The sequence below is a fragment of the Trachurus japonicus genome, chromosome 3 (genome assembly GCF_045865225.1).
Source record: "Trachurus japonicus isolate A0001 chromosome 3, Traja_1.0".
Taxonomy (NCBI): domain Eukaryota; kingdom Metazoa; phylum Chordata; class Actinopteri; order Carangiformes; family Carangidae; genus Trachurus; species Trachurus japonicus.
Genome location: NC_140909.1, coordinates 39,830,002 through 39,844,244, shown reverse-complemented (window position 1 = coordinate 39,844,244; position 14,243 = coordinate 39,830,002). Strand labels below are relative to the sequence as shown.

The following is a 14,243-nucleotide window of genomic DNA, read 5'->3' as shown; positions in this document are numbered from 1 at the left end:
AGTCAGATGCATTTTATTTACCATACGTTTTTATTATCTGTTCCAAAGGGAAGGGAGACAAAAGTCGTCACGCATTGAGGATGATGTTGTGGTCTTCTCACTTATCGAGAAATAAAAAGAGAAAAAGAAAATTTTGTGCCCACCCCATCCTGAGAGGAGGTCAATAGCGAGGGGACCTGCATGTAAATGAGCTGCAGAATCTGAATTATCATCATCACATCCATAGTCTATTTCAGGATGTCAATGTCAGTTTGATTATTAGCTCTACTGGAGCCACACATTAAAAAGAAGACCAATGACCAATTTCCATGATCATGAACAGCGGCTGGCACACACAGGCAGCTCAGTGGGGATCTAACAGCCTCGAAACACTGCTGTGATTGGTCAGAAAGCATTTTCATGGAAATCGAAACCTGTTCGTAAAACTTTAATGACGGACAAAAGTTTCGGAGTCAGCGTATAAACACAATTGACACAGCATGAGGTCACATTTATTTTTATTCGTACGGCAATTTCGGACAAAAAAACGGACTCAGTGTGCAAAGGCCTTGACTCCCTAATGTTGAGATTAGGACTCTGTGGGGGGCTGTACCATCAGTCTTCTTTTTGTCAATTTAAATAGTTATTTTTGACACTGGCTGTAATGTATGGGTCATTGTCATGCTACAGAATAAATGTGGAACCTCTTGGATTGGATGGTTTTGCATGATGATTAAGAATCTAAACCTCTGGAGGGCCTAAAACTTTTGCACAGTACTGTATGTTTTATAAGATTATTTATCTGATGTCCTTGCAGTTACTGTTCTGCTCACTCAGTAAGACTTAACTGAGGCTTTAGTGATGACCTTCACTTAAATCACTTTGGTTAAAAGTGTCTGCTAAATGAATAAGTGTGAACGTAAAGCCTTTAAAAAGAAACCAGAAAAGAGCTCTGTCTCAATGATTACAGAGCCCAGAGCAGCTTGAGCAGCTTAAGCAGCTGCTAAACCGCCTAACAGAATTTCATTCATTTTTTTCCAAAGGATATTTCTAGTCGCACAGTTCTCCAGAAGCATTTCTATTTGACAAAACCAAACTGTGAGACAAAATAACCATCACACATCAATGGAGGTCCATGCCGTCAGTGTCTGTGTGAAGCTTTCGGTGGAATTTCCGCAAAACATTCATCAACTTTCACTTTCCCTCCGTCCACAAGAAGGAACCAGTTTCTCGTCCACGGCAGACCAGATCCTTCTGGACAAAACACACACATGGTGGCAACTTCATTTACTTCAAGACAACTCCATCAGCCGTCACACTACACCTGAAAGATCTGTAAGGCTCTTACAAACACCTAACACTCTTTGTCTTTTCGTCTGTGTTTGGTGACCCACTGATCATAAAGGCTCCCAGACGACCACACCACAGGCTTCCTCTTTTTATCACACACTGTTTTATTATAGAACCACACACTGTAAACCATCCTGTAAGATCACTACACTACGCAGTTAGTAATAGCCATCCAACAGCCATTCACACTAATGTACTGTAAATTCTCAAATTAAAGCCTGAGCTTTTATTTGAACCGAACTAGACCAGCTTGTAGGAGTCAATATGGAACAGGCTTTTAATTCATTTTGTACAAATCTTTTGCTCAGCAAAGATGGGAAACTACTAACAAATCCATTGTTTTAAAGAATATTACTCTTGAAGCTAATTCAACAACACTTGCCTTTGATGCCATTTCAAACAACTGACCCAAGGAAAGAGCCGGAGCATTTACAGTATTTAGAAGAAGTGTAATTGGTGCCGAATGCTATTTGGACTTCACCGAAGGTAGGGAGTCTTCAAACAGGGACCAGTTAGTTTCTTTACACTGAAATGAATGACTGAATTGTGGAGAATCTAACTATGTGTATCTATGAGTCCATGTGTACAAATTTTTTAACAGTGGCGTCGAGGGGAAAAGAGCGATTGAAACTGCTCAAACAGGTGATCTGGAGAGGTTTTATACATTCACAAGAACTTGCACAGAAAATAGATACAGTATGGCTTCTAACTGAGAGTGACATTGATTTGCTCCAACCCCTAACCAGATCCGGCCCAGTACAGGAGACCGGCGTCTGTTTGGCCGCGTTCAGACTGCCAGCCAAAATCTGATTTTTAGCCAATCCAGATTGGAACCGGATGGCTTGTTTGAAGTCTGAACAATCACAAATCACATGAAATCCGATTTTTGCCAACCGGATTGAAATTTCAAATCGCATTTGGAGAGATGTGTCTCAGTCTGAACAGCTCCAAACACCCAGATCAGTTTTGACTGTCTGTGACATCACACCTGCCTATTTCGAGTTGTGGAGCGATATCAACGGAACGGAGCAGTCAGTGGAGGACGTAGAAAACATTTGTCTTTGGACAGAGGATGAAACTAAATGCCTCGTTAATCAGTGGGGAGATTGTTTATGGATGGCTCCGTTGTTGTTGTTATTGTCGCTGTCGCAATTATATGACGTCACACAATACACGCGCTGGATGACGACTCCGCTCCGACGTCGTTGCTACAGCAACCTGTCAGATCGGTCAATAATGTGGCCCAGTCTGAACAGAGCCAAATCTGATTTGGACACTTGCTAAAAACAGTGTGGACAGTCAGGTCTAAAAATCTGAATTGAGAAGAAATCTGATTTGAATCAGGTTCGCCTGCACTCTGAACGCTTTGAGACTCAGCTTTTATTTGAGAATTTAGGGTACTTACATTGTGTAAGTCGTTCATGTCAGCTGATTTCAAACTAGCTGCTAGCTGTGAGGGGATTCACAGGACACTTGTGTTTACCTCGTCAATAATGGCCTCGCTGCTCATTGTGTCCATTCTCCTCATGCTGAATCAGAGCTGTATTAAGTTACTGCAAATGCTAACCCAACAATACCAGAAAGGTATCAGGATATCCTGCTGTTAAAGCAGATATCAGTGGAATGTTTTTGTTAATATAAGTCCTAAATAGTCCTATTTTCCGTCAGCAATCACTTACATGAAGTATTTCAGCCTAAACACGAGTCTCTCCGTCACTCTGCTCTGCTGTAACCCGAGGAGAAAATTTTCCTTGTGGGATACAAGTGTTATCCAATGAGGGGACAGAACGGCATGAAGGGCTGTGTGTGCAGCCAAGGGATGCGCGTGAATGTGGTGACGTAGCACGAGGACCAATTGATGCCTGACAAGGGCGGGGGCTGCTAACTCATGGTGCGTTCAAGGAAACTCGTACTTTGTGTTTTTCCTTCCTGTGAAGTCATACCAGTTCGATCTGGTACGAGTTCACGGGTCGGAAGTTACGAGTGGCCGTTATAGGGAACTTTCACAGACAACAGGACGGTAAAAACACGAGCTACGGGTTACCCGGAACGCTACCAAGTCGTAGTTGTGACTTGAAGCTGTAACTTACGGTTTCAAAAGCCTGCCTTGAACACAGCATTAGCCGAAACGGCCGTGCCACTGATATCTGCTTTAAGAACTGTATCATATGCAATTTTATACTGTAGGTAGATAGCTTGATATCTGGCTGCTCTTCCCATTCAGGTATCACTGTTATCATTATCATGTGTAGAATAAAGTTTATTTAACCTGAGAATGGTTTCATGTCAGCATTCTCTCATATAACTGATGCTTGACACACGTGTGCATGCACATGAACACACACACACACACTCACCAACTGTGCTGCACAGTGATTCAGCAGAGCAGAGAAGATCCACACACAGAATATGTTACTGTCTTGTTTGGTAGTTTGTTAATTTTCCTGATTGTAAAACGGCATACGGCCCAAACAGGAGCATGAAGCCACAGTCAATGAGACAGAAAACTACAAGAGCTCTATTTGAGTGAACATTTTGAATGTTTATTAAATGCAAAAAAAAAAAAAAAGTTTTGTTTGTGATTGTATTCTGTTCAGTTTTAACAACGGTAATGAAATGTAACTGCCACCCTACTGTCATCACTCAGGGTAAGACAGTCTCTATCTCTTTGGGTGTTCCTTCTCATAGAATAACATGCTCCATCTTTAATTACGACTCTATAAATAACATTATTCTAGACAGCAAACCACCGCCACTGCTCCCCTCATTTTTTCATGTAGACAGGACGTAGGCAGCAGCAGCAGCAACTGTACCCAGAATCCTCCCAGAAGGCCTGAGTGCAGCAAGCAGTGTTGATATTTTTGAAAGCAAACCTTTCAACAAAGATCTACTTTTTTAGCCCTTTCTGTTGAATTCAGTTTGTTTCTTTTCATTCATTCTTTTAATTCGCTATTTATTTAGCTGATCTACTTTTATTTCTGTATTTACTCACTCTCAAACAATCCATCTAAGCTTTTTTAATATTTCATCTTTACTTTTATGTCCACACTACTCCATTGTTGAAATCCATGAATCCATGGACTCCTTTTATTCTCCTCCTCTGTTTGAGTATTTCATTTATCATCATCATCACTCCAGCTTTCCATTCTTAAGTGTTTCCTCCCATCCTGTTATTATCATCTTATTTCTATTGTTTTTATTCAGCACTTTAAATACTGAGGGGTTGGGATTTTGGGGTTGATTTGGTGTTTTTAGTACTTTTTTCCTTCTTTGTCTTACATTGTATTTTAAATGACTGATTGATTGCTTAATTCTAAAAACGCACTGTGGATACCTAAACATTTAACAAAGCAGAGCCAATGTCTGTCGGGAGGCAGGTACACAATCAAAAAGGTCTATGAACAAGAGGTGGCATGTAAGTTTTGTTTAAAGGGCAGAGTGGATAACGTAAAGCTCCTTTAGGCTCTGTTAAGGTGCAGGACAGGATTTCAGGAGCTGCTGAAACATGAGACAAGTCGTTAGTGGGTTGAAACATCGCCTGCAGCCTCAGGAGCAAAGTTGAGCAGATGCAGCCATAAGCTCTCCCCATTTACTACTGTGGTGATTTCATTTATGTTGAAAAAGATAACCCCGTCTGATTCACAGGTAGCTGTTTCCCACCGCCTGGTGTCAGATCCACAGAAGTGGCATTTCTGGAGTTTGGCGGGGGCAAATTCCACGTATTCAATATCTGTCATTCCCCTATGAAATATGAATTGTCCTCTTGTAGGAGCTGAAAACCAACATTCAGAACATATCTCACGAAAAAACCTCCACAGTAATCCAGAGAAATGTATTCAGAGCATGGCATCAAAACCAGGTTAATGGATTCTCAAAAGCAACCAGCGCTGCGTTAATGAGCTGTATAATATGCAAATCTTTCAGATCCAGCATCATCATCATTATCATCATCATCATACCACACGGGATGATCCAGATGTGTTATCAGTAAAGCGGTTCTGTAACCAGAGCTCAGTGCAGAGTAGATTTAAGGCTCAGTCAGTCCTACATGTGCAGCATATAAACAAGGCTCCAGCCCCCCCACTCCTCTCTCTCTCTCTCTCTCTCTCTACTAACCTGCTTACAGCAATACAGCGAATCCCCCTCTTCCTCTCGCCATCACAACATCACATAAAGCCGATTGTTCTCTTTTCATGGATTCCCTCTTCAAGTAGCTGTGCGGCTTCTACCCAGCATCCTCGCGCATCCCTGAATGATCCCCCCCCCCTCTCTCTAACCCTCTGACTGTAGCGGAGGAGAGAGGGAGGACAGGGGAGGCAGGGAGAGGGAGGTAGTGTAACAGGAGGAGGGGGGGTGGGGGGTTGGCAGGGAGAGGGAGCGGGGAGTGATGCTCCTTTGTTTAGGAGCCACGCCAGACTCTGGGCTTCCTGCCTGTCTGCCTCTCTCTCTCTCTCTCTGTCCGCTCTCACTCTGTCTCTGCTTTGATCCGTCCTGTGGGATCGTTACTAGACCGATCACTTCCCATCACCCTTTTCAGGTCCCAGGTGATGTCAACAAACATTTTGTTTTGTCCGAGCAAAAGTCAAAAACCCACAGATAATCAGTTTACTATGATCTGATTTAAAACGGATTAGGCCGGAGACTAAAGAAGCTGTGAACAATCAACCAAGCTGCTAGACAATGATTAACCTTCTTCTGTTTGATAACTGCCTTTCTTACTTCTCTACTCTCTCTTGCTCGTTCTCACAATCACAATTGACAAAACAGACTCTTTATTGATTAGATTAGATTAGATCAGATCAAATTAGATTACATTACATTACATTATATTAGAAAAACTTTATTGTCTGCTTGTCACAGAAAATCATATTTGGCGAGGGTCAGAACACATTAAAAGAAAAACAGACATTATTTTAGAAACGATAAAATAAAATAAAAAGTAAAATCAGGCGTTCATACTAAAAGAAAGGAAAACACTGATTAAAGTGCTGACAAGGTGATCTGTGTTCGTGTGGTGAATTTGAATTGTTCAGTTTATGTTTAGAATGTTCATGGCTGTGGGAATGAGTACGTTTCCGTAAATGTTTTTCTTGACCCGGGATGAAGAATAAAAACGTATAATTCTTATAGCTCATAAATAATGGTGTTACCTCATGTGACCAATTTCTGCATTAACGCTAATTTATAAACGTCATATCAGCACCAATCAATCAGCCAACTAATTAAACACTTGACCTCTAATCACAGTCTCTAAGGCTGAACAAGTATATTTGAGTATTATGGAGAAAAAAAACACATCATCATCAACATTTCTGTATTTTTTCAGTGAAACTTGGATTTAAAAACCATCTTTAAAACCAAAACTCCTCTTACTCACAATATTTGCAAAAATAATCTTTTTTTGCATAGGGTTCAGCTTCAAAGGTCACAGGCTGAAAAAAAATGAACCAACGCGCATGAGACATGCCCCCACTCCGAAAGAGACAGGAAGTTTAAAGACAAAATATAACGGCAGATCACGACAGCTTCCCTTTTGCGAGGGAAAAAAAAGACAGCCTACAGTACTCCACTCCTCCATCTCCTACTACAATGTGTCATTATCCATCACTGAACAACTGTACTACAATGAACAGACACTGACTAAAAAAAATAAACTAAAAACTTTCTCCTCATGTTGAATGAGAATGGTTTAGTTCAGTCAGATAAGGCCTGTTTCTCTCACCAATCACAGTTTCAGTTCTGTTTTTGCTAAATTTAAGCAGTGCTGCACTCGCTCAACTCATCAATACATTTCAGTTTTGTCAGTCACAACGTCCCTGGGCCTGCCCGATGCATCTAATGGTGACAAAACAATGAAGGGTGTGCGTGTAGTGACATGGTATTGAGATATATGGAAGGGGTACAGGCTGGTTACTCACTGCTCGGTTGCTCCATGTTGCTGCAGGTGTCTCCAGAGTCCTGGGGAAGACCCACAGACCAGTAGGACATTCCTACCGGTCACCAGTCAATCACTGTCAGAGCCAAGGTCCTTCAAAGAGAGCAGGAGGAGGGGGCATGTATGCAGAGGCCACCCTGCACAAAGACAAAGCAGGAATGAATGATGAACTAACACAAACAGATTAACAGCAAAGCCAAGCCCACATGGTTTAATATTCATTTTAAAGGGATAGTTCAACATTTTGGCTAATTGGCCCATTGCCATTATCCCTATAGTTTTAGCAGTAGGTTTGTTTTAATTATCGGTGCAAGCTATTTTTAGAACGGCGGAGCAGAGCCGCGAGCTGCTCAGAGCTACACTGCGGAGGCTAATGGGATTTCTTGGTTTCCCTCATCAAACTCATCAAATACACAATCCAACAACTCCAACGCTCTTGTGGACAAGTTGTGACCTGCACATTCACCACGCTATGAGATAATAACGGAACATTACGAGACGTCCACCAGAGCGTTTTGGAGTTGTTGGATTGTGTATTTGATGAGTTTGATGAGGGAAACCAAGAAATCCCATTAGCATCCGTAGCATAGCTCTGAGCAGCTCGCGGCTCTGCTCTGCCGTTCGAAAAATAGCTTGCACCGACAATTAAAGGTAACAAACCTACTCCTAAAACTATAGGGATTATAGCGCTGGGCCAACATGCCAAAATGTTTAACCCTCTGATGCATGAATTATGTTAGCCTCAGTCAAGATTTTTTTTTTTTTTTCAAGGATTTAGTGCAGAGCTGTCAAATTGAGGTCCATTTAATTCCACTAGTGTTCCTTTTTCTGCTTTTTCTTACCAAAGAACTGGGCTGTGTTGCACGTGCAAATCCAACTGAATTAAATTACAGTGAACAACAGGAGAGGAGACTGGGACTCGGCAGGGAAACTTGTAGGCAGAGGACGTCCAACATCAATGGCACTGTCCTGTATCTCCATCCCCACATACACATAGTTTGAATGTTGTTGTGCAAGTCAAGAGAATACTGAATGAATATTAAAATGAATTTACCCTGCAACAGTTTCACAACCGGCTGATTGTCACAAAAGTGCTGCTTGTTGTGTGAAATCTGTGGTTAAATGGAGCAGAGGAGATCAATAGACGGATACAACTCTTCGCTGCACAGCCTCTTCCCACTGCTTTTCATGGTTTTATATAGAACCTTTGGACGGTCCTTGATAAGAGAGAGAACTGAAAGCCATAAACAACTGTTACTACAAGCCGCCCACTGATTCTGACAAAATACTGATCATTAGGATGAGTGTACAATAAAGAACCAATGCTTTTTGGGATCTGAGAAAGACCCCTGGACTCTGAAAGCTGCCGACACTGTTGTTGATGATGGTGTCACTGAGAAACAGAGGCTCTGAATTTGATTCCTGCATACTAGTAAAGAACCTAAAAAAGTGCCAGATACAGCTCAGCATCTGTAAGAAAAGGCAGAGGGAAGTCTACAGGGGAAGGTAGTGCTTCACATTTCTTCATTCATTTAGGAACTAGAGCGACTTTAAGGAAAAGGGAAGACAGAAACATCCTGCTGTCACTGCACAGCAAACAAAACAACAAAATACACTGTCATGTGCACTGACTGAGATATAAAATATAAGAAGATCTATCTATCTATCTACAGTAGGCTATCTATCTATCTATAAAATAAAAGTCAATGCAAAAATGTCTGAGGAAATAAAAGTAGAAACGTGAAAAATACAAATAAGTAGGCTACACAATATAAAGACAATAATACAGTATGTCCAGTAGTGGTATTAAGGCAAGAAGAAAGCAGCAGGATGAACGTGGACCGGTGTCAGTTGTGATGTGTTCAAAACCTTCCTATTAGCCAATGTAAAGTGCCTTTATTGATCAGTTTCACTCTTAATAACTAATGTGAATTTCATTCCCATGTGTGTGTGGCTTCAGCAGACAGCAGCACTGAGCGGGCTGCAGCGCCATGCAGGAGGCTGGAACTTATTCTGAAACTCCAAGATGTTGTTGTGTCTGTATCTGGACTTTTAATGATGCTGGATAAAAACAAACTGTGGCAAGTAGACCGAGTTTTACTGTACGTCACAGTGTCAGTTGTGCACAAAGTGTGAAAAACATGAACTGGTTTTAAGGGTTGGTTTGTTTTTCCTATAATGACAACGTCACGTAGCCTACTGAATCTCCCAGTAAAACCAGTAACTAGTTGCGCTCGGAGCTGCAGATAAAAACACCAGAGCAATATTTATGACACAACGCTGTAGCTATTAACCCACTCACCGCGCGCTGGAAACGTCCACGGAGCATCACGAGAGGTTTTTCAAAGCTGCGAGTCTTCGGCGACAGACACTGATTACTGTGTTACTGTGTGACACTGACATTTTACTGGACTTCCTGATTCCACGATGCAAACTTTCCAATCCATGCGCACGCTGTCTCAAGTGGGCGCTGAAACAACCCGGACGAACCACTCTTTCCTACTGCTCGGTTCGAGACCTCGAGACGATTCGAGCTCCCACTAGGAAATATAGACGCGTTTCACGTCACAACACTGATGGAAGACCTTAGCTGCGTTTTATACTGTTACAAGACCACAATTAAATATTCACACCGCTGAACTGTGTTATAATCTCACTTTGCTTGATGAAAGTTCGTCCATTGGGCTTATTGTGACTCTTCGTGCAGACTCGGCTCGGCTCGACTCGACTCCGCCCGTGCTGATACAGCTCGGCTCTTGTCCGTGGAGCTCCACAGTCCACACACGCTCGCTTCCCTCTGAACTTCCCGTTCACGTCGAACGCCCAAAAATGCAGACACTTGTGTCGATGCTTCGTGGCAGGATTCATCAGTACACAACTAGTCTGTAGGCTTATTTGCTTGATTTATTGATTTATTTTTGCTGCCAGGCCTGTAGGCTATCCAAATGCAGTTTATGAGCACGAAACAGAAAATGAAAAAATATTGATTTGAAATCCAGTCAGATAGTTGAAATTTAAATCAATAACAAAGTTATGAAGGAGGAGAAAAACATGTGTTCTCTTTAAACTAAGAAAAGCTAGTTGATTGATAATACTACAAAATCAATTAAACTTAAGATAAACATGACTATAGAAATTAACATTCATTTATTTAATTGAATGTGAGTGTGAGAGTAATGTCTGTCTTGAAAAATGCTCCCTTAAGAAAGTCTTATAATACCACAGTGGGAGGATAGACATGTTTAAAATGAACAACAAATTAAGATGGGTGGAAAAGCCTGGAAGATTTGTGAATGTCTGTTGCTTTACATATTTGCAACATGTTATGCCATATGAAATTAATTACACATATTTTTGATATAGCCTAACTACATTTACAAATTTTACTATAGGTATTTCACATATGTATAACATCGCGTCGGGCCGAAGAACACCCCTTAGCCGTGGTATAATGAGCATATACCACGACCTGTCATGATATTATAGTATATTATCATATACCAAGTATGTATGTATTTATATCGTGTTATGTAGTGTATCATCCTTATCCCCATTTACAACTAACCCTAACCCTAACGGCATGCAGGCTACAATCTTATTCAGCAAATAAATATATGAGTCAATATCACTATAAGGTGCCTTTGAGACTTCCCCATTTCCAAAAAAAAAAGCTGAGATTTTCCATGTAACTTCATATTAATTGTATTAAGTAGATGTTATGCTATTAGAAATGCATGATGGTCAAGCTCCCACACTTTTTAGAAATAAACTGAAAGCAAACAAAGTATAAATAAATAATAATATATAATATATATAATAATAAAAAAATAAAACCAGTTGAACAATTGAATCTTCTTATATTCCTCAGTTTTAGTTTTCTCTTTTGCGAGGTGTTTTTTCAGTTTCCTCCTTCGAATGCTTTCCCCTTGACACCGTTGCCTGAAACACAATTTGTAATAATATCACCAAAAAAGTCCATATTGTCCACTCTTACTATGTACAGTACAGCATGCACTGTTATAAAATATATAGTAGTGTGTAACATTATCAGCATAAGGCCAAAATTATGCACATGTCCTTCCTGTCATGAACCATGTCCACCCTGTCATGGGAGGTTTACAGTACTGTACTGACAGGGTGGACAATGACAGGGTGGACATTTTAAGCTAATTTTAGTATTAAATGAGCACATGGTGGACCTTCAGTTAGCAACATGATGCAGTTAGCAAGCTGACTGTGTACTTTTTAACAAATATGTTTCAAATTTTTGAAAGGTATTTATATTAATTGATATTTCACTATGACAGAGTGGACATGTTAAGCTTGACAACATCCAACTACACACATAATACGAGAACAAATACGAAATATATGGGTAAATACTTACTTTGCAACTAGCCACTGTGTCAGGCTCCATTGAAGAAAAACAAAATGATGGTAGTAATGTCACTGAAAACATCATAGGGTTTCTTAAAGGGGCAGTCACCCCAAAATGACAGGGTGGACAGCGATTTCAGGGACACACACAAAATGTTCAATATAATTATGAAAATAGAATATACATGATCAAAATTACTGTTTTTCTCAAATAGGCTGTTGTGGACAATAAAACCATGTAAAAAAAGTTTTGATTTAGTATCATTTAAGCACTTATTACACACGCTGTAGTTAGCAGAGCACTGTGTGGGACATGCCAAAATCACGTACATCCAATGCAAGAAAACGGTATAAAATAAAGGGAACATATTTTAAGTGAATTATAATTATACCAATATGTGAGTAAATGTTTGGCCATTTATAATAAGACCTCAGAGTTTCATTATTCTGCTACATTTTCATGATGGCTGAGTGATTCTGATGAGGACACCAAAGGCACTCCATAGTGATATTGACTCATATAAATAAAGCAGGTGCTATATAAATAAAGTTATTATGATTATTTGAAAATATTCTCTCATAAAACAAACACTTAAAAACATTGTTCTTTCACTTGAAAACGGCAAACCATTATTTACTGTCGCTCCTCTTGTTCTAATAGACAGAGATGCTATTGTTATGCTTTCTGTAATATGTGCTATTATGTGTAGGCTACTGTACATTTTGTAATAATAATACAAGACAATGTATACAGTATTTGTTTTATTTATTCAGAATTTCTATTTAAATATAAAACTAATGTGAGAAAAGGCAGGGACAGACTCATATATATATACAAACACACGCACACACACACATGCATTGATAAAACAGTTGCTGTTACATGGTTGTGGAAAGGTAAATATTACCTTATCTGGGACAGGAATCAGAGTTCCTTCCAACATTTGAAAGAGAAGGCACATTCTCCTCGGCAGAGAACATTCATGTTGGATCACAGCACCAGGTTAGAGTCAGCATTCGCAATTACAGACAAAAAGACTTCTCATGAGTATACATCAGCTACTCAACAGTTACAAAAAATACTTTTTTCTCTCTGACCTTTTCACATCACACCACCTCAGGTAATGTGATGAACAAATACAGCTCCAAATCCACTATGTTTGGAACATTTGTGTGTTTCATGCACTGATTTAAGAGCTGGGGTAACAGTCATTATTATAAGAACTTAAGTACTTTTTGAACCCTCTTCTGTCCAAGCTGACAGCTGACATGACAGAAAACAACATCAGAGACCTGCTCATACTGTATCTCCTCACTCATTGACTTCTGCTCAGCGGTCCATGATGAATGGAGTTACCCTGCACACTTACACCTTTCCTACTGAAAGAAACTCTGATTTAAATTTCAAATGAAGAGTTCTTTTCCAAAACGCTATAAATCCATTTTAATAGTTTTCCAGAAAATGACATTTTTTACCTAGACCCACCCATTTTGTTAATATTCAATTTATCCTGTTAAAAATGATGTTGGCTCAGTCTAAACATGTTGAACAATGATTATTAAATCAAACAACAATATTGTTGATTAAAAACTCAAAGTTTATTTTATTTTTTCTCAAAACGCTATAAATCCACATTTAAAAAAACAAAAATTGATGGTTTCTGTCTTGAAAAACCAACCAACATGACATGAGAACATCACTGAGGTGCTGCGTGTGTGTGTCTCTCTCTCTCTCTCTCTCTGTGTGTGTGTGTGTGTGTGTGTGTGTGTGTGTGCGCGCGCGCACGTCGGGGGGAGGGAGGGGGGCGGTAATGATGTCTGTCTCTTTACATGTTAAACAAAGAGAACTATGGACTATGGAAGTTTTAATAGTCAAAATACAGACGCTATCATGATGCGAGCACATGTTGCTGTAAACAAAACTACGTCTTTGCTGTAAAAAAAAAAAAAAAAAAAAAAATCGATCGTTGATACGGAGGACACCCGGCGTTACAGGCGGGGGCGGGGCTCGTACGGTATGCGGGGGCTGTGGGGGTATACTTAACGGCACAGTGTCCACCACATAAACAGATACAGTAATTAACACAGAACCCAGAAACTAGCTACTGAATGAATGACTGAAAACAGACCTGGGTTCAGAGCACCGCCATGTTGGACTGCATGGAGCTGCTCATAGAATTCTGAGGAGAGGGAGGAGATGTCGCGTTTTGGCTAAAAATAGATTTGGCGCTTATCGCGGTTTGGAGGGAAACTGCATCTTGCGGTGCCTTTTAAACAGGGAAATGTAGCGATTTGACGTGATACGTTGATGGAGCAGTGTAATAGGCTCAGTACACAGCAAAATGGCGTGACAAACTCATTTTTTTTAAATTTGGCGTTTATCGCGTTTTGGAAAAGAGCTCTTCAAATGGGAGTCATGGGTCTACTTCTTATTAAAGGGATAGTTCAACATTTTGGCAAATTGGCCCTTTGCATTAGGTTCTTTACCGCAAACTGCTCAGAGCTAAACTATGGACTGGAGGCTCATGGAATTTCTTGGTTTCCCTTATCAAACTCATCAAATACACAATCCAACGACTCCAAAACGCTCTGGTGGACAAGT

General features: G+C 40.3%; 1 protein-coding gene across 2 annotated transcripts in view; it reads right to left on the bottom strand.

Moving 5' to 3' along the window:
- lrrk1 (leucine-rich repeat kinase 1) overlaps nucleotides 1-7,512 on the bottom strand; it is an 82,460-nt gene extending 74,948 nt beyond the window's left edge. The window contains exon 1 of one of the 2 annotated variants that reach the window (XM_085772635.1): nucleotides 7,248-7,512. In XM_085772635.1, the coding sequence (XP_085628761.1) occupies nucleotides 7,248-7,317 (70 nt within the window). In that variant the 5' untranslated portion in view covers nucleotides 7,318-7,512. Of the gene's footprint in view, nucleotides 1-5,445; nucleotides 5,465-7,247 lie in introns of those variants that run through there. The other variant, XM_085772639.1, reaches the window with a different exon arrangement.
- Nucleotides 7,513-14,243: the final 6,731 nt, after the last annotated feature.